Source organism: Procambarus clarkii, chromosome 30 (genome assembly GCF_040958095.1).
Source record: "Procambarus clarkii isolate CNS0578487 chromosome 30, FALCON_Pclarkii_2.0, whole genome shotgun sequence".
NCBI lineage: Eukaryota > Metazoa > Arthropoda > Malacostraca > Decapoda > Cambaridae > Procambarus > Procambarus clarkii.
This window is the reverse complement of record NC_091179.1, coordinates 9,661,121-9,682,852: the sequence shown is the minus strand read 5'-3', so window position 1 is coordinate 9,682,852 and position 21,732 is coordinate 9,661,121. Positions and strand designations below refer to the sequence as shown.

Below are 21,732 nucleotides of genomic sequence, written 5' to 3'. Positions count from 1 at the left end.
GCAATGGCTGGGGGGGGGGGGGGGGGGGAGAGAAAGTAATAGCCACGAAAACGACCAGGACGAGCACCAAGCATTGGCTCCTGGAGACAGACAAAGGGGCGAAAACCGCGAAATCAGAAGTTGTTAGAGTTCGAGGAAATTGGCGTAATAACCTCGAACGTTCCATTGAAGAATGGACAATGACGAGAAGAGAAAGGACAAAAACAGAGAACAAGGAAGAAACAAAGGCGAAAGAGCAACAGAGCACGTTAAAGAATATCAGGGTCGGGATCAGGGTCAGCAAAGTCAGGGTTAGGGGGCATGGGTAAACTGAGCAAAGACGGAGGGAAGGAAACGGGAGAACAGATCAGAGGTGGGCGGGCAGGGTCCGGAGGAGGAGGAGGAGGAGGAAGAGGAGGAGACAACGAAGAGGAGCCGTCAAGGACAGCAGCAGGAGGGGGAGTAGAAAGAGGGGAGCGCACCCCAGCAAGAGCAGCAACCGAAAGGGAAGCAGGGGCCAAAGAAACCTCCATAGCAGGAACAGGGGGCGCAAGCACTGAAACGGGAGGGGAAGGAGCAACAGAGCCAGGAGGAGGAGCTGAGGAAGAAAGCGAAGCCTTCTTACCCGCCGGGGAAGAGGAAGGAGAGGAGCCAGGCTTACGCTTCTGACTTAAAGAGACCGGTGTCCCAGCAACTACGTACCGGGCAACGGATTCCAGTGTCTCAACAGAAGCCGAACGAGAGCACACACGACGGCCGTTAGTAGAGCGATGGACATCCGCCCACACCGACAGGCGGTGGGGAGAGCCGATAGATGGAGGAAGAGGATGGGAAGGAGGATCGGAGGGGGACGAGGAAGAAGACACAGACGACACGACAGACCGGGTAGAAGGAAGGGGAACCCCAGACAGAGGACCAGGATCCTTCGGGAGAGAACCCAAAGGAACACAGGAGGGGGCAGTGGGCGCATCAGGGTCCAAGGCCCGGAAACGGTTGTGAGTCTGAGGAAGGCGGGAAGGACGAGGAGAGGAAGAGCGCATCACGCGAGCATAAGAGATATTAGCGTAAGGCGGGAGCCGGCGAACCTGGCGCCTCGCCTCAGGAAAAGATAAACGCTCCCGGTGCTTCAGGTTGAGGACGGCTGCCTCAAGCTCGTAATGGACACACGCACGGGAGAAGGTAGGATGGGCCTCACCGCAGTCGAGGCAACGAGCCTGGGGAGAAGTGCACTCCGACTTAGAGTGACCTTCGCCACCACACAAAGGACAGAGATAGTCCCGGAGCAGCGGAGGGTACCATGCCCAAACCTCCAGCACTTGTTGCAGAGCCGAGGAGAAGGAATGTACTCCTGGACAGAGCACCTGGCACCAGCAAGAATGACAGAGGGTGGAAGGGTCCTACCATCAAAGGTAATCTTCACAACCCGGAGGGGTTGACGGCGACGAGTAAACGTGTCTACCTGGAGAATAGAATGGCCCTGGGCAGCGAGGATATGTCGAATATCGTCGTGGCAGTCGCGCAGGTCCCGAACACCGGTTGCAACATGGGGCGAGAGCAAAATAGTGCCAACACTGGCATTCAACTCTGCGTTCTTCGAGACCCGAACGGGGGTCTCGCCAAGGCAGGATAAGGCAGCCAAGCGGGAAGCAGCATCCTGAGAAGGAGCAGCAACGACACGTGTACCGAGACGAGTGGGGTTGAAAGTAATGGAGGCATCCACGGAATCAATGAGATGTCGATGAAGGGAGAAATCGTCAGGAGGCGCAGAATCAAGAGGGAGGAGATCAAAATATTTGGCCCACGAAGCGGGACCAAACAAGGCTTGACAGGTAGAACTGGAAGGAATCGAGCGAGGGCGGCCGTGACGAGGACGGCGGTGAGAACCCCCAGAGAGGGTTTAAAAGGCGCAGTAGTTACAACTAGAGAAGGAGCCGCGCCAGGGGACGAGGTAGTCACCACTGGGGGCTTGGGGCTCGACCCAACCACAGAGGGAGGGGAGCCAGGGGAAGGAGCCAGAGAGGCCAAAGGAGGAGCAAGGTCGGGGCCCAATGCAGCGGAGGCTACAGAGCCCGGTCTTCCAATACGGACCGACGCGGGGGCTTGGTCGCCCACCCCACGAGCCTGAGAAGGCAAGCCAGAAGCAGCCGAAACAGGGGTTATCATCTTGACGAAAAGAAGAATTCACTCACGAATGTGCCCCACACCCACCATGGAGCCACAATTAGTGGCAGGACACCCAACAAGAAGCTATCGCCGATCTTGTCGGGGCCTCCTAGGGGTGCGTCGCGAGTATACGCCCCACAAACGCCACCTTAAACCGACAGTCCGTCGAGATCGGGTTCAGTGACGAAGTGGGATTGACAATAAAAGGTTCCCCTCGCTCTCTACGTCGGGTACTGCAGTTCTACGGGTGCATGAGTATGCCTCCTCAAGCACCCGGGCGTCAAAATAGAAGAAGTCCAAGGGAAGAACCAGAACGAGCAAAAGGTCGGCAGGAAACGGCAAGCAGATAGGAGAAGAGGGGGAGAAAAACGAAACAGAAGGAAAAGGAAAAGGTGCCCAGCAGAATTGGAGAGGACGGCAGCAGGAGCACAAGGCTAGAAAAGGACAGAGGACTGCCCAACGGAGCATCACTCCGGCAGCCGTCCACCAAGCCCCCTCACGACGCCAACGGGCCGGATGGGGAGGGGGGCTCTCAAGAATAGTGTTCTCCCCGTGCCCTTCCTCCTACCACTAACCGGCGGTGGGAAACTGCTCTGGCTAGGTTACATATTGACTATACAATCACTCGATGGAGCACTGCCCTGCTCCTTATTGTGCGAATTGCATTGTCCCTCTTACACATCCTTGTTGAATGTCCCGACTTCCAGGACAAGTGTGTCTTTCCGACTGTTCCTTGCAGTCAATTCTCCCTTTGTAGAATTCTTTGCAAATCTGATACTTTTGGTAACATACAGGGCAAACGGTCTCTAATTAGCAACCTTTGATATTTAGCACCCCCACGATTATTCTGCATATTTGATTGCCAGCCCCCACCCCCCGGTCCTTCAGTTTGGCGCCTTCTAATAATTACTTAAAATCATTGAAGGATAGAGTAGCTTTTCTATCAAACAAACTTGAACTGTCACCAGCCCTAGGGAGTCTAAATAGCGAAGGGGGCTTACGTACAAGGCGACAAAATGAAAGGGCAAAATAAGTGGCAAACATCGACTTTTCTACCGTTGGAAGTCCACTTTAAAGTTTGGGACTCTAGCCGTCCACCTACCAGCAAATTTAATGTCAGCACTAAGTATTACCGTCTGAACCTAAATTCAATCTGAAGTACATTAGCAGATTCAATCTTACAATACTGAAGGCAGTTTGAAACTTCGTTTTATTTATATTTTTATTATTAGAAGGATTTATACATTAAAAAAATCTAGGACACCATAATGCAGCTAAAAGTTCCATGTTGAGTGTTACACAAGAACGTGTATGGTTATGGGTTTACTTTAAAAGCCATAGAACTAAGAAAGTTTATAAGTATAGTTTAATAAACTTTCTGCATAAAAGAAAAATTTGTAGCACTAATAAGTATACTAGGAAGCAAACAGACTTAGTTGTACAAGATTAGTCTCATTACACCAAGTAATGAAGCTTTCACTCTGACGTCAGAGTTTTGTCTTACATTTTTTCAAAGTCATATACAGTAACTTTTGTATCCATACAGTAGCATGGCTGTCAATACAAGTTTAAAACCGTCTGATCATTTCAAATGCGTTAATGATGCGTTTCTCCGTCACTAAACACTCCAGCATCTGTGAACGCCTTACCTGTAATTAGTCATTAAAACAAATGTCAAATAAAGTTACTTTAAATATTTAAAGTTAAAACTAACCAACTAGGGAAGTTCGTACACCTCGGCAACTATTGCTCAGGGTCAAAATAGTTACGTTTGTAGTAGAACAAAGACTAGTACTAATAAATTTATTAAGTTACGGAATAAAGTTATAGTATTGCTAATTATTCCTGTAGAGAGAAAAGTCAAATGCAAGAAACATTTGGTAATTCTTATATCAAGACAAAACCGTTTGCTCAAGATACAGTAACCCAACAACCAACTCACCTCCAAGTAGTGTGCACGGACGACCAGGAGAAGAAAAGTCTCTAAAAATATGTAGAGGGTAAAAATTACCCCAAAGACAAACATTTGTGTCCAGTATTGTTTAATGCCGGCCATGGCAAGCAGACCCAAGCCCAAGACCATGTGCATAATGATCTGGAGAAGCAGCATTACCATGAAAGGAATGAATAGACACGTCTTGTGCTGGAAAAAAGAAATCGCCCATTAATCACGTGGAAGAGAACTTACGATGTTGATCTGCATAGTTTACTGTAAACTTAAGACCTATTACCACCTTAGTTCTTATTGCCATGGCCCAGGATTTAGATGTAATTACGTAGACATGTAGTGATATATACGCAAGTGGTAACTTATCGTAGACAAGAGGAGAGTTCACCGTCTGCCCTTTTGTACCTGGTTAAGGTTTAAGTCACCTCTTTGGTAAAAATGTTTAGGACCCCTGTCCCGTACATCCGAGTTTAACAGTTCCTAGCTTCGAATATTAGAATACCTTTAAGAACATTCCTATTGTTTTAAAATTTATTTGTCGCCTATTTCCCCTCCGCCCCCCCCCCCACCCTACTGACCTCGCTCCTTAGTCGTAGCAAGGGACTTAAGAGTTTAATTCATAATTTCAAAGGGATGGTTCAAATCTACTGGATACATCCCTCCCCCCCTCCCATTCTGTAGCAGCCAGTCCTCCTAACGTGCCCTCCTCCCTAACGTAGAGAACCTTTCATACTAAAGTTTCCCTTCTAACTTACCACAGGACCTAGAACAAAACAGGGCAGCCCCACTTTTAGCAAGACGTTCAAGATCACAGGAAGCAATCCATCAGGACGATAGGAACTTTTGAACACTGAATAGTTCTTTCCTCGAGATTTGGACTTTCATAATATTACAACTAGCGACCATCTTTATATACCACTGCATGTGGCTGGTGGGCTAAAAAAAAAAAAAAAAAAAAAAGCCTACAGACATATTGGTAGATTTACTAGAAACGTTTTCCCCACGACATGATCCCATCGAGTAATTATCAAAGGAAGGCACCAAACCAGGAAGGTTATGGAACACCACCAAATGTGCAGAATAATCAGAGGCACTAAATATCACCAAGGGTGAAAATACGAGAACAGAAACGCATAAGGCAAACAATATCAAAAGTATGATTCGCCAAGTATTCTATCGAGGTACAATTGACCATGAGGGACGTTCGGAAAGCAAGATACGCTCGTCCTGGAAGTCAGGACATTCAACAAGAATGTGCACGACTAAGGAACAATGCAATTAAGTTAAACGTGTTTGACCAATATGTAACCTAGCCAGAGCCGTTTCCCCACTGCTGGTTACGGTGGTAGGAGGTAGGCCAGGAGGATACTACTCTAAGAGTTCGCAGTTTGTTACCAATAACAGAAGACCAACAACCCTGCCAATGGGCAAGGATTGAGGAATGAATAACTAGTAAAAGTCAGGATACCTTTACAGGAAATGGGACAAGTGCGGATACCTTCCGTAGTGGCAGTATTCGTACACTCTTTTAATAAAAAAAAAATGGCTGGGAACTCTGTAAAACTACAGACTTAAATTTACTGGAGATAAGAAACGGCCAATGATAAATATCAATGACCACTGGGGGGACTGGATTAAAGGACCCCAAAGCCAAGAGAGCACTACCACCACAAAGGAGGGTTGACAATGAGAAAGCAGGAGACGAAGAGCAGAGAATATAGCATGAAGTTCTGCTGTGAAGATGCTAGCCTCCGGAGGGAGGCGACACAAGTATGGTCATGAAAAACAGTAGCCCACACCGTCAGCAGACCTAGACCAATCTGTGAACATGGAAACGAAGTGTAAAGAAGAAGTGCAAGGAAAAGGAATTTCAGGACTGTAGAAGGGGGTAAAAACTTCAGTGATGCAGGTCAGGGAAGTACAAAACTTGGGAAGGGGGACCCTCCACAGAGGCAAGGACAGAACAATACGAGGAGAAACATTGGTAAGACGAGACGAAAGAATCTTTTAAGCGAGGCAAACAGACAGAGGAAGGTTGCGGAGAGGAACCACAGGAGGGGTAAAAATCAAAGCACGACAGAGGCGAGAGCAAGGATGTTACAAGGACCGCACAAGATAGCGAAGAAAGTAGCAATCACAGCGGCCCTAGAAAGAAAGAGGGAGGGCCCCAGTGTCAATGTACAAGCTGAAGGTAGGAGTTTAATGAAAGGCACCAGAGCCGAGACAACCCAGTATGGTGCAAAGGATCAAGACAGCGAAGAGTTGAAGCAGAAGAGCATGCAGAACAACCATAATCGAGTTGAGCTCAAAAAAACAAAAAAAAAAAACAAAGTGCAAATAGAGGAGCGCGTGACTATCCATAACCCAAGAAGTATGGGACAAAACCTTAAGGAGGTTAAGGGCCTTAGAGTATTCAACTGAGGTAAGAGATATGGGGCACCATGACAAATGAGTGTCAAAGACTAACCTCAAAAGCTTTGCAGATTATTTCTAAACGAGGGAATGATGAAAAGCAACAAGGGGAGGACGAAGAACAACATACTTCCGAGTAAAAGTCATAGCACAAGTCTGGTGTAGAGACCCAAGCCACGATTGGTGGCCCAAGACAACACAGCATCAGTCTCAAGTTGAAGCCGCCGTTGAAGGAGAGTAGAATCGCTACCTCAGCAGCGAGTAAGATCGTGAACAAAGAGTAGAGAAGATGCTAGAAGGTATAAAAAAATATAGTTCTCAGAACACTACCTTGGGGGTACACCTTCGTATTGCCGGTAAGAGGCAGAGAGTGGCACCAAGCCTGACTAAAGGAACGACGAGAGAGGAAGCTTTGGAGGAAAAGGGAGATTACCACGAAGGCCAAAAGAACGAAGTTGGGACAGAATATGGCATCTCCAAATCGTGTCAAGCCTTTTCCAGGTCAAAAAGGACAGCAACAACAGAGGTCTTCACAGCAAAGGTAGTACGAATATAGACTAAGTTCACCAGGACATCAGTCGTGCTGCGGCACTTACGAAATATCAAATTGAGAAGGAGAAAGGTGGTGAGGGTGTTCCAAAGAGCTACAGACAAATTTACCACTCAGACTTTTGCAGACAACTTGTGAGGACAATAGGGCAGAAGGCCATAGAGAAAGTACCGAGAGACCCTGGTTTCCAAATAGGGAGTACAACGGCATCGAGCCAGTCCTCAGAGACTGACGACAACTCTCAGACCTGGTTATACAGACTCGGTAAAGACATGTTCACAGAGGGAGAAGGCAAATCATCTCCATGAATGTTATCCGAGCCTGCTGCTGTAGATCTGCAGAGTGCCAGGGCAGACTGAATTTCAGAAAGAAAGGATCGTTATAGGGAACGCAGAGATGAGTGGAAATCTAAGGGACGAGATTCAAGAACAGGATTACGAAGGAAAGAAGGATTGAGGAAGATGAGAACCAGAGCCAACAGTAGAAAAGTGGGAACCCAGTTTGGTTGCAACCTGCACTGGGTCTGGCACAAGATTACCACGGAGGTGGAGAACCGGCGAGACATCGGGGTTGAACTAGCCCGCAATCTTGCGGATCATCTTCCAGATCTGCGGCAGACGAGTATCGGACGTAATGGTGGAAACAAGATTTCCAACTCCCACGTTTAGCTGTACAAATGGCCCATAGCGCACTAGCCTTCCAAAACAAAATCAGCCGTCTGCCAGCATAGGAGTTTCTTCCAGGCTGCACACTTACAGGCAGAGCACAGTCCACATTCCACCATGGAATCCACTTCCGCGTGCCTTGGGAGGTAGGAGAAGGATTAGAGAGGAGGGCAGCATCGAAGATGGCGTCATGAAAAAGGAATAAGGAAGGCACAGGGGAGGAAGTTTGGGCACGAGGAAGAGGCAGTTTGGAGAGGTAAGAGGGTAGCATGGAGGGTGAATAGGTTCCAGTCAGCCTTGGCAAACTGCAACCACGGGAAGGAGAGGGTGGAAAGAAAAAGGAAACTAGGATGGGGACACGATCACTTATGGAGGTCATCAAGAACCCACTACGTGAAATCTAAGTAAAGGGGCAACGAGTAGTAGGAAAGATCAAGATAGGAAAGGGTGCAAGTTCGAAAGTTAAATCAGTGGGCTCACCAGAATTCATAAGAGAAGCAGTGAGGATGAACAGATCGAGACAGCAGCTTTGGGCGTTTGTCAGAACAATCACCCCAGAGCGCATGTCGACAGTTTAAATCACCCAGAAGGAGCACCTGCTCTGGCAAGGGGTTCATGAGGTGCTCAAGATCAGGAAGGGAAAGCAGGACATTTGGGGGGAGGGGGTAAAATGGAACAGACTATACCATTTACTCAAACATGGGCAGCAGAACAATGGATACGTGACTGAATAAGTAGGGGGACGAAGGGAATATCAGAGCAAATCTAGAGCAGTAGAGTTATGGGCCCCAGCAAGAGCGGGGGGGGGGGAAATAACCACGAAAGTGACCAGGAAGAGCACCAAGCATAGGCCTCTGGAGACAAACAAAATGGTGAAAACTAATCAGAAGTTCATGGAAGTTGGCATAAAAGCCACGAATATTCCACTGAAGAATAGACATTATCAGAGACACGACAGTAACAGAACAAAGAAACAAAAGTAAAGAAGAACAGTATATTAAAGAATCTCAGGATCGGCAAAAATCAGGGTCAGGGGACATGGCACAAATCACAATTGCACAATGTATCAAATTAATCCACAAGGTCCGTGACGAGGATTCGAATCTGCATCAGAGAGCATCCCAGATGCTGCCATAAGCGACTGAGTTACGACATGGTCAAAAGGAGTTGAAACCGAAGTTCTACTGAACTTACTGGAGCCTACAGCCTCTCAGAGGCACAAACCAGGGCTTTACACAACTCCCCCTCCTCCTGCACTCTAGCTATGTCAATAGGCCACTCTCCCTTTTCGCCCTTACTTCATTACACAGCAAGGAAGAGAACTATCAGGGGAAAGCACCAAGCCATTATGACTATATAGCACTGGGAAGAGGTCGGGATACTGATTTGGGATGGGACGAGGGGGAAGGGGGAAGGAAAGGTGCCCAACCACTTGGACGGTCGGAGAATAAGGAGGAGTTGTGTAAAACTGGTTTGTGCCTCAGAGGCTGCAGGATCGAGTGCGGCCGTGGCACAGACGGTGTTGAGAACCCCCAGAGAGAGAGAGAGAGAGAGAGAGAGAGAGAGAGAGAGAGAGGGGGGGGGGGGGTTAAAAGGTGCAGTAGTCACAGAGACAGTCACACCAGAGGAAGTGGTCACCACAAGGCTACAAAAGGATAGGACTGTCTTAAGGAGCATGACACACTGGCAGCTGCCCACCAAGCCCCCCCCCCCCTTCCTCAGGGCAACAACGAGCAGAACAAGGAGGGAGACTATCCCACCGAGATCAATGTTACTTCAATGATTTCAGGAATTATTCTTCACTATCTGGACTGATTAAATGAGTGCCTTCAATTATTTTTTTCTTCTTTAAGCAGCTTTGTTAGTCTAATTTTTGCGACCTTAACGTAGATAACTAGCAAAGTAATGGGTTAAGACTAATCTGCCGGCAACAAATTTGCCTTTCGATTCTATTAGAGTGCACAAGCATTAGTTTAGAAAATACAAGAACGGATAAATTAATCTACCGTACATTTTGAACTTTTTCATAAATTGAATTTGAAGACAGTTTGGTTTATTCTTTTAAACGAAGGGCGAGGAGAAGGGCTCATTTCCCATTTATCAAGAGACATTGAATTACAGTCTTGACAAGTTACCTTTAAGATGCCGTAAATGAGCATACTGCAGACTAAGACTTCACAGACTCCGATCACCAAGCCAGATATCACCGATCCCTCAGCTGCAAGAAAAAAAAATCCTTTAACAAAAAAAAAAAAAAAAAAAAAAAAAAAAAAAACTTAAGGTATGGCTACCAACAGGAAAATTTTGGAAGTAAATGTTTAAAAAATATTCGACTAATAGTTTTACCATTAGTTGAAGACTAGGACACGTATACACACCAAGCTTTATGAAGAGATCACACTTTCCAGAACCATCCAGATCATCACAGTAGCTATGCACAATATTAAGTATACTTCCATCGGCCAACGTAGTAGCGTCGATCCCAATATAGACGAGCGATCCGATCTGTACCAGCATCAGAGGTAAAGTCTTATGAAAATAGAAATTTAGCCATTTTTTATATAAACATTCACAAGAGTTATAGGCAAAAAGTTAACTTAACACTCTACAGACCGAGGTATGAAGTCTAATCTTTGTCATTAGAGATTAGTCATTTTGTACAGCATTAGTTACATTATATAGGTAGACTTAAAGATTTAACAACGGGGAGAGGGAACGTTAACTGAAGGAAAATGTTTAGCCAGTTTATTAGACCAAATTTAGCAGAATCTTAATGGTTTATATATTTATCAGAGGTTTAGTGGTGTGTAGTAGTCAGACAATACACGCTAGAGTTACTACAACGGCTAGTCTCATAACTAGTACAAAATCTAACCAAAGTTATATTAAAAAATTAGCAGATGTAATTTATGGAATTTTATCTAAAAATTTAATTTAAAATTGTATACAATACTAGTGTAAGCGGATTAGCATCTTGCTCCAGGATTATTACCGTCCAGGTCTGAAAAACGACTGGAAAGTAGGAATTTAACAAGATCTTTGCCTTAAAAATACACGTTAATTTTGCAAAGTTTTAGCAATTAGTTTTATTCACTTAACACAACCTAGCGACTACCAATACTGCCAGTCAACACAGCTCTTAAGATCTATGAATAATACGTATTTAAAATAAATATTTACTAGGATGTTCCTTTGAACTTTCAGGGGAGCTAGATCCACCCCTTTTGTATACATGTAATTAAGCATTCTTTAGCCAAGTGCTAACTAGACGGTATTTTACCCGTGCCAACATTTGTTGGTCCTACCAACACTAAGATTGGCGAGAGAAACTAAAAAAAAGCTTTAGAACCTTCACTCAGGAAGCTTGCCTTTTGTACTATATAACAAGTATAAATTTTTTTACATTTCAAAAAATAATTGAACGAGCTTTAAAAGAAAAAACTTCAAACTAGATAAAAGTTTTGGGAACCAATGCTGTAATGTTTGAGATTTAACGAAGCTGTTTGGGGGGGGGGGGGGAACAACCACCAACCTTCATAACCTTAGATGCTTCCTGTAACAAGTACAAATTAAGATATAAAGTCATGGGCAACGAGTCAAGATTAATGATGCTTACCAAAAGAAAGACACCAAGGATGAGGCTGCCAGTCTTTACCTTGAAGCAACAGCAGTGTTTTGGCTCCCACAACATTGTAAATCTGAAAAAATATTAAAATTCTAAGACTGGCACTTAAACAGGAAAAGTAAGCCACCAAGAACACTAAACTTATCTATTTTCTCTTGCGCGACTGAAGGCATGCTTACCCGAACTATCACCAATTACCGTTCGGTTACAGAAACCTTAAGTTCTAGAGTTAATTTTAGTAGAGTATAATCGTTCGTGCACGCCCGCGACAACCGAAGTGTAGCCTAGTATAAATTAAAATTAGTGGAAACACTACAATTACCAAGGAAGAGTAGACACTCGAGAATTCAGGTATTCCACTGGTACCGTCTGTGTAAGTACGTTATGAAGTACTTACACGGGCTTCAAGTCGTTACGCAACTACCTGCGAATTTAAGTTTCCATATTCGGCAGCTTTGTTTACATTTCAGAGCTCCGAAGCTCGAGGGGAGACCATGACCAACTGGTTTAAAATTTTCCCGGTGTTAATCCGTTTAATAGAAGTTAAATAAAGCCGCCAAAGATGATTTATAGGTTCACAAGGCAAGGTAATTATCAAAAGAAGGCACCAAACCGGGAAGGCTATGTAGCACCATCAAAGTGCGAAATAATCAGAGGGCGCTAAATATCACCAAGAATGCCAATACGAGAACAAAAACGCACAAGGCGAATGATATCAAAAGTATCTGATTCACCTAGAGTTCTATCGAGGGACAAGTGACCGCGAGGAACGGTCGGAAAGCAAGACACGCTCGTCCTGGAAGTCGGGACATTCAACAAGGATATGCACAACTGTAAGAGGCACAACGCAATTCGGACAATAAGGAGCAGGGCGGCGCTCCATAAAGTGACTTGGGTTAAGCGAGGATGTCCAACCCACAGCCGTGTCAAAGCAGTTTCCCACTGCCGGTTACGGTGGTAGGAGGAAGGCCACGGGGACTACGTTTGAGAGTACGCAGCTTGTTACCAACAACCCTGCCAACGGGCAAGGATGGAGGAATGAATAACATGATAAAAGTTGGAATAAGGAATACCTTTACGGGAGATGGGACAAGAATGGATAGCTTTTTTAGCAGCAGCATCCACACGCTCATTTAAAGAAACACCAATATGGCTGGGAACCCAGCAAAATTACAGACATTTACTAGAAATAAGAATCTGCCAATGTTGAATCTATGACCACCGGAGGGACAGGATTAAAGGACCCCAGAGCCATGAGGGCACTACGAGAGTCAACTACAACCACAAAGGAGGAATGAGAATGAGAAAGCAAGAGACGAAGATCAGAGATTAGCATAAAGTTCTGCCGTAAAGACACTAGCCTCCGAAGGGAGGTGACAATTACAGTCAGGAAAAAAACAACAGTAGCTCACACCGTCCACGGACTTAGACCCATCGGTGAAGATGGTAATAGAGTGGGAGTGCGAAGAAAAGTGCTAAAGGAAGAAGCTTTTCAGAATTGTAGGAGGGGGTAAAGGCTTTAGTAATACAAGGCAAGGCCGTACAAAACTTGGGATGGGAGACTCTCCACGGAGGCAAGGAAGGAACAATATGAGAAACAAATATGAACAAAGAATCCTGTAAGCGAGATAACCGGACAAAGTAGGAGACGAAGAGGAACAGGAGCTACAGGAGGAGGAAAAGTCAAAGCACGACAGAGGCGAGAAGAAGGATGTTGTAAGGACCGCACAAGATAACGAAGACAGTAGCGATCACGGCGGTCCTGAAGAGAAAGTAATCAACATACAAACTGAGGGCGACACTAACGAAAGGCACCACAGCCGAGACAACCCAGTATGGTGCAAAGCATCAAGACGGCGAAGAGTAGGAGGAGAAGCAGAAGAGTATGCAGGGCAACCATAATCAAGTTTAGATAGGACGAACGAGAGAGAGAGACAGACAGACAGCAAATAGAGGAGTGTGCGCCTATCTGCTCCCCAAGAAGTATGGGACAAAACCTTATGTTATGGGCCTATGAGCATTCATCTCAGAGGTAGGAGATATTGGCCGACCAAGACAAACTAATTTCAGACTTGCCCCAAAAGCTTTGCAGAATCTCTGTACACAGTGGGAGGACCATAAAGCGACAAAGAGGGACAAAGAACATGCTTCCGAGTAAAAGTCATAGCACAAGTCTTAGATGCAGAGAAGCCATGATCGGTGGCCCAAGACGACATGGCATCAATCTCAAGTTGAAGCCGCTGTTGGAGAGGTGAATCACCCCAAAAGCAAAGGGTAAGATCATCAACAGCAGAGAAGACGCCAGAAGGAAGAGGAAAGGAGACCATTGAGGGAAACTAGAAGTAGAGTAGTGCTCAGAACACTACCCTGGGTACACCCTCATACTGCCGAAAAGGAGCAGAGAGCAGTACCAAGCTGCACACGAAAGAAACTACGAGAGAGGAAGCTCTGGAGGAAGAGAGGGAGGTTCCCCACGAAGGCCAAAAGAATGACGTTGGGACAATATAATACCGCCAGGTAGTGTCATAAGCCTTTTCCAGGTCAAAAAAAATGCAACAACGGAGGTCTTTGCAGCAAAAGCAGTACGAATATAGACCTCCAAGTTCACCAGGACATCCGTTGTGCTGCAGCACTTGCGAAAACTAAAGGGAGAGGTGGTGATAGTGTTCTAAGAACCACATCAAACGAACGTTAACCATACGTTCAAAGAGCTTGCAGGCAACTTGTGAGGGCAAGAGGGCGGAAGTCCTTGGGGGATGACCCGAGAGACCCTGGTTTCCGAACGGAGGACAACAGCATCAAGCTAGTCTTCAGGGACTGACGACGACTCAGACCAGATTGTACAGATTCAGTAAATACCGAGACTTGCACAGATGGAGATTAAGCATTTCATAATGAATGCCATCGGACCCCGCTGCCGTAGAACTGCAGACAAGCTCAGAAGGGATCATAGGGAATGTGAAGACGAGTACAGAAATTTAAAGGAAGAGATTCAAGAAAAGGCTTAAGAAGGAAGGAATGAATGGGGGGGAGACGAGAACCAGAACCCACAGGAGAAATGGGAACCCAGTTTGGGCGCAACCTGCAACGGGTCCGCCACAAGAGCACTATGGAGGCTAAGGACTGGCGAAATATCTGTAACAAACTTACCCGCAATCTTACGGATAAGCTTCCAGACCAGTGGGAGAAGAGTTTCGGACGTAACGGTAGAGACAAGACGCCCAGCAAGTACGTTTAGCCACACGTATTGTCCTACGGGCCACCGCACTCTCCTAAAACAAAAGATAGGACTACCGTCTGCGATGTCTCCTCCAGGCTACACGTTTACAGTGGACAGCCCGTGCACAGTCCATGTTCCACCAGGGAATGCACTTCCGCGTTCCCGAGAGGAAGAGCGAGGAATAGAGTGGAGGGCAGCGTCAAAGACAGTCATGAAAAAGAACGAGGGCGCGAGGCAGAACGGAGAGGTCGGAAATAGTAGCACGGAGAGTAAAGAGGCATCAGTCAGCCTCGGCAAACCACCACCTAGGGAAGGAGAGAGGGCGAAAAGAAACAAGGATAGGAAAATGGTCTGCATGGAGGTCATCAAGGACCCGCCACCCAAAATCTAAGGAAAGGGATGAGCACAGAAAGAGGGGGAAGAATAGTCACAGAAGCGACCAGGACGAGCACCAAGCATCGGCTCCTGAAGACGCACAAAGGGGCGAAAACCATGAAATGAGAAGTTGGAAGTCAAGAAAATTTGCATAAAATCCACAGATGTTCCATTGAAGAAGAGACATCAGCAAAGATAGAACACCAGAGCAAAGAAGAAACAAAGGTGAAGTAGGAACACTTCATGCTTAAAAAAAAAAAAAAAAAAAAAAAAAAAAGCACAGTCAGGATCAGGGTCAGCGAAGTCAGGGGGCATGGGTAAACCGAGTAAAGGAGGGAAAAGACGCAGGAGGACAGACCAGAGGTGGACGAGCAGGGTCTGGAGGAGTAGGAAAGGCAGAAGGGGAACGCACCTCAAAAAGGGCAGTAACAGATGGAACCAGGGGCTAAACCCCCACAGTAGGAACAGGGGGCTCCACCACCGAAGCGGGAGAGGAAGGAACGATAGAATCAGAGTGGGGTGAAGAAGAAAGCGAAGCCTTCTTACCGACAGGGGAGGAGGAAGGAGAGGAGCCAGGTTTCCACTTCCGACTCAAAGATACAGGCGTCCCAGTAGCAATGTACTGGGCAACAGACTTCAGTTTCTCTATAGGAGAAGAGCGAGAGCAAACAACCATCAGGAGAGCGATGGACGTCGGCCTGCACAGTCAGGCGGTATGGTGGGCCAAGAGACAGAAGGACGGGAAGGAGGACTAGAGGGAGAGGAAAAAGAACACAGGAGACTTTACAGACTGGGTAGAAAGAAGGGGAGCCCCTAGACAGAACCAGAAGGGGGGGGGGGGGACCCTTCGGGACAGAATGGAGGGAAACAGGGGAGGTGGGCGTGTCCGGGTCTAAGGCTTTGAAATGGTTGCAAGACCAAGGAAGGCGGGAAGGACGAGGAGAGGGAGTGCACACCGAGGGAGTGCGCACCACGCGAGCATAGGAGACACCAGCGAAAGAAGGGAGACTATGAACTTTGCGCCGAGCCTCAGGAAAAGACAAACGGTCCCGGTGCTTCAAGTTGAGGACAGCCGCCTCAAGTTTGTAACCAATACATGCACGAGAGAAGGTAGGGTGGGCTTCACCGCGATCGAGGCAGCGGGCCTGGGAAGAAGGGCACTCCAACAGAGTGACCCTTTCTTCCACACAGGGTACAGGACTAGAGCATTTGAGGGTACCATGCCCAAACCTCCAGCATTTACTGCAGAGCCGAGGAGATGGAATACACTCCTGAATGGAGCATCTGGCACCAGCAAGAATGACAGGGCAGAAGGGTCCTACCATCAAAAGGTAACCTTCACAACCCGAAGGGGCAGACGGCAATGACCATGAGGGGGGGGGGGGGGGGGGACGAGTAAATGTATCCACCTGGAGGACAGAATGACCCTGGGCCTCGAGGATATGCTCGATATCCTCGTGGCAGTCCTCGAGTTTCCCAACACCGGTTGCAACTTTGTGCAAGAGGAGAACAGTGCTAACACTTAACCGAGCGTTCTTCGAGACCCAAACAGGGGTTTTGCCAAGGCAGGGTAAAGCGGCCAAGCGGGTGGCCGCATCCTGGGAAGGAGCAGCAACGACACGGGTACAAAGACGAGTGGGGTTGAAGGCGACAGGCATCCACGGAATTGACAAGATGACTATGAAGGGAAAAATCGTCAGGAGGAGTCGAATCCAGAAGGTTGGAGGTCAAAGTACTTAGTCCATGTAGCAGGACCAAACAAAGCATGGAACGAAGTATGATGGGAAGGGAGCATACGAGAGCAGCCGTGGCGGGGACGGCGATGAGAACCCTTAGAGAGATGGGTTGAAAGGTGCATTAGTCACAACAGATGGAGCCGTGCAAGGGGACGAGACTCACCACAGTAGGCTTGGGGCTCGACCCAACCACAGAGGGAGGGGAGCAGGAAGGAAGGCCAGTCTGGGCCTAAACCAGGTCCTGTAGCCCCCCACTACAGATCCCAGTCTTCCAGGACAGTCCAACTCAGGGGCCTAGCCACCCACTCCATGAGCCTGGGCAACAGAAGTCAAGTCGTCATCCATACAGCAAACCAATATACAAGGGATGGGACCCGGAACCAAGGGATACCACCTACCAGGGCAGCCAGGGAGGCCGAGCACGGGCCAGTGCAGGAAGGGCGTGTCGTCCCCAGCAGTGCTCCCCTTTTCAACAGGAGAGTCCTACTACTTCATTCTCCCACACTGGTGCCAAGACCCAGTCCCCCTATTGCCCCAGCCTGGACACCCAACCATCCACACAGGGCAGCCTCTCACAGGCGACCCCTCCAGCAGGTGGTTCGATGGCTCACAAGGTCCCTACATGGTGCCCATCAGCATGTACACCACCCAATGAGGGGGCACAGGCAACCCACACCGGTCCCAGGGAGGTGTACGCGAGGCCCTCACCACGGCAAGGAGGCACCACGGAGGGGTATAGGTTCACAAGTACTTGCATGTTGAACCCTGGCCTTTGTTTTGCCAACACGACCGCTAACCAAGCCAAGGGTCTGAGCCTAAGCTTTACACCGATTACCACGTAGTTCCAGCTCGTCCTAAAATGATTTCCCAACGTAAAGAAACTTATAATGACGTGCCCTCTAACCTAACCAAGGAAAAACTATACTAAACTTTGCGAGCTGCTACCAATTTTCTAGCTATTTTTGGCCTTTGGTACCATGTCTAAATGTGACGTTCTATTAAAACTGGTTGGTATATCAAACTTGCTTTTGTTAACATTTACTACTGTAAGTGGAAGGTTCACGATCCTAGTAGCTAGTATTAGAAAGTTTTACAAGTCGCTTTAGCAAGAAGCCGTAAGAACAGGAAGGCTATTTAGCCCGTTACTAGCATTTGAAATAAATTTTAATGCAGTACAGAAATTAGTTTTATTCTTTACTACCTTTATGACTAATCTTAAATTTGTGGTACATTTACACAAATCGTCCTAAAGATTTATTGGATCAAAGTACCGAAATGTGCACCACTAGTCTCCGTGGTGTAGAGGCAAGACACTCGCCTGGCGTTCTGCAAGCGCTTTGTCATTGGTTCGTATCCTGGCCGGGGAGGATTTACATGGGCGCAAATTTTACTGTAGCCTCTAGTTTAACTTTACAGTAAAATGGGTACTTTGTTGTGAAAAAGTTTATGCGGCGGGGATCATTCCAGGGACCCACCGAAACGCTATGCGTACTAGTGGCTGTACAAGAATGTAACAACTCTTGTATGAAAAAAATGCGTTTGACAGGAAAACCTATCTATAGGTTCACTTTAAATTTCGTTAGTTTAGTATCTGTCCGAAACTATGGATCTAGTAAGTAATTACAAGGCTTAAATATGGTGTACATTGTGAACTATTTTATACAAGAGCTCTACAGGAAATTTGGCCATCACAATACCTAGAGTAGTCAATTTAGTACACCCAAGTTACATTACAAGTACTACCACTTTCATAGAAAAAAAATTGTACAAGTACGTGTACACTAGACAGGCGACTATGGGACCAAAAGGAGACTAGCAACCATGCCCTCTCCTTATAGCACATGTCCAAGGCCACATTCCCGAATGCTCAACATCGAGTTGTTAAAGCTGAAGGAAATATTACCACGTCCCCCTCCCCCCTTCACAATTTTTTTTTTTACAACGCACCAAACGATACTAAAGCTTATCACGTCTGTTCTGGAAGTCATCAGCCGTCTCATACTGACGCAGTAAAACTTTAAGTGTTCATTTTACATCGGTATGTACGAGTGAACTTTTGCTTCGAGATGCCAACAAATAGAAGCAACGAGAACTATCACCAGTACAAGCTAATGTTTAGCATTATATTTGTGTTATATAACAAAACCAACTCTTAGATGCAGTATCTTGCAAAGGCAAGTAAACTAAATTTTAATCACGAGGTTTACTTTTCATAGCTAGGATATGAATACTAGCCGAACAGCCAAGCAGTTTAGTAAGCATTTATTAACCAAGGATATTAAATATCCAAGTAAAACATTAAGAAGTTAACCCATTATCGCAATATAAACTTTGTCCAAATTTGTGAAAACTATAATTTCCTTAAATATGTAGTCCCACTACCAAGTGGTTTAATATGCAGTCTTAAGTAGTGACCTTTACCACAATCCCACAGGATATACAAGTCCTTGACTTGTCTAACCTACCCAGCGTCACTTAGGAATAGAAGAGTACAGCGACCTCATCCCTCACCAAGGGGAGAGGTGGCGAGATTGTCCCACCGACCTTTGGACAATCTGACGGACTATAGTATATTCAATTATCAGATCTGGCGAACCTATTTAGTTCAGTAGGCATTAATATTCAAGACTGCGCCACGAGGTATAGTAAACGCGTATTTGGGTTTTATGTTTAACCCTTTAATATGGCATCTGATTTTTAGTGCTTTTGAAAGTACTGTACTTTCATTTTATTAGCAAAGCAGCTGTGGTTAGGAAGCTGAAAAGTTAAAAAAAAAACTATCAATTTTTTTAGTCAATACCTGGCCTTCCGAGGGCAAGGATCATTTAACAAAGTTAAGTGGGACTAGAATGATTTGCCCAATCATTAACATTGGGCTTAGAAAACCAATGCATTTGTAAATTAGTCATACCTTTAACCTACTGCCGATGCAAACCTTGCGTTATTTTTTTATCCGAGTCAGATAAACATATCCACTACTCATTCGGTAATAATTAGGCAAGACTTGCCATACAAGTGTTATCAGAACATAACATTCACCAGCGTCTATTTTCTCTAACATATACAGTATATAAAAAATACCTTACGTTTATACCCACTAAATATTTCTCAACAAACTAGCCACTGACAAACGCTGGCGTCGAATATAATCAAATATGCTGGAAGTGGGTGTGGGTGTGTCTCTCTCGGCGCTGGTCAGTGAAGTGAGAGGCGAAGGCCCAGTGGACCCTCAGGTCACCTGGGCTTCCGGCCTGCACCAATCAGCGTGACCTGGGCTCCCGGCCTCCACCAATCAGCACCGTCCATTCCATAGTCGCTCCGTATGGTGAAGATTTCCTATGGAAGATCAGAATAACGTTTGTGATTACATTACTTTTACTTCAAAACTTTAGGATCCTTTTAGTTTAATTATTGTATTAAGGACTCCGTTGCCCATTCAGCAGTCCGTCCTCAGGCAAAACACTAGTTAGTCCTGCCGCCAAACCCTATTTACGAATGAAACATAATTTACACACGACTCACAACTGATGACGTTTAAATTGGTATGTTTGAAGTGCTAATGTGTGAGTAAGTTTGAATACAATGATAAGTCTATTAGTGTTAGTTTGTGTCTCTTAGACGACATAATCTCTGAGAATCTGCGAATCACTTATCGCTCTAATAAGCAGTTGACAAATGTTGAAGATTAAATCATTAGGCTACTGTATCATAAGGTATGTTGGTAATTAGATTTTGGTCATATCGGACTGGGTAGTTTACGGAGGCCAGTTCATTTTTGTGTGTTTATTTTTTGTACTGTAACTTCGCCGTTTCTATTCAATAACATTATCTGAAACTGACATTAACCGTCTATAGTTACAAACTGGAAAGGCTTCCAAGGTTCATTACAGACCGTGCAGTTGAAAGGGTCAATCTTCCTGTCTATATAACATATTCAAAATGTTTAAAACGTCTTTCATTTCATTAATTAGTTCTACACCACAACTGCTTGCAGGGTCTGTCTTAAGTATTCACAGTCGTGTAATATCAGTCTAATGCAGTCTCAATATTCAATAAACAAGCTGACACCACTTCCTACAGTGGCTCAGTGCTAACTCGTGCCTGCCGAGCGATTTGCCTAGGTTCAAGTCCTGGCTGGGGACCATTCGCAAGCCGCCAATCCTTAACTCTTCGCCGCTGTTCACTCAGCAGTAATTTGTTATCCGATTGGTGGGTGGTGTTGCAGGGAAAACTATAGTGAGGAAGGGTCACAATGAGTTACGGAAGGGAGGGGCTCTCAGCCTCTCTACAGCATTCATGGCTCTTCTGCTCCTCTGCTCACCTATGTACAAAATATGAAGGTGCGGACGTTCATTCATTTATTTTATTTATTTCAAAATTATATACCTTCCTTGTCAAGCTGTGTGCTGTGGGCTGGCACGCATTGTCGGCTGTGGACACGACACGCATTGTCGGCTGTGGACACGACACGCATTGTCGGCTGTGGACACGACACGCATTGTGGGCTGTGGACACGACACGCATTGTGGGCTGTGGCCTCGAAATACATAAATAAATAAATAAATAAATAAATAAATAAATAAATAAATGTGTAATTAGGTGTAAAAATACATACATATAAGATGAGTTACAAACATAATGTTGGATTTTTAGTTAGAGGGAGAGGACGGTATACTATCAGGAGAAAGCACCAAGCCATTAGTACTATATAGCACCCTAAAGATCAGGATCATATGACATGCTTAGGGTTCAGGATAAGAATCAAAATAATTTAGTGACAGAAACACCAAATATTTTTAGTGCGCAGTATAAAGTGAATTCAATTCAAGGAAAAGCTATTTGGCGATTATGACTTTACAAAATCGGAATATATACGGAAAGCACTACACGTGGGCCGACCATGTCCCTGCAGGAAATGACTCTCCTGACCATCCTTCTGAAATTATTAAGGTCAGAAGGACACAGTAATCTCGTGGCAAGAGCAAGGAAAATTGCTGAAGATGACAGGAACAATGTACCAGAGGATAACCCCACTCACTATGAGCTACCTTGGAAAATT

At 45.9% G+C, this 21,732-nt stretch overlaps 1 protein-coding gene across 1 annotated transcript; it reads right to left on the bottom strand.

The window, feature by feature from the left end:
- Nucleotides 1-3,350: 3,350 nt before the first annotated feature.
- Nucleotides 3,351-19,859, bottom strand: LOC123765629 (lysosomal-associated transmembrane protein 4B). The gene is made up of 6 exons (XM_045754306.2): nt 19,802-19,859; nt 11,334-11,415; nt 10,096-10,222; nt 9,853-9,935; nt 4,085-4,285; nt 3,351-3,791 (listed from the first exon to the last, which is right to left on the bottom strand). The coding sequence occupies exons 2-6, from the start codon at nt 11,406-11,408 to the stop codon at nt 3,711-3,713; spliced, it is 567 nt and encodes a 188-aa protein (XP_045610262.1). The 5' UTR covers nt 11,409-11,415; nt 19,802-19,859; the 3' UTR covers nt 3,351-3,710.
- Between the last annotated feature and the right edge of the window lie 1,873 nt (nt 19,860-21,732).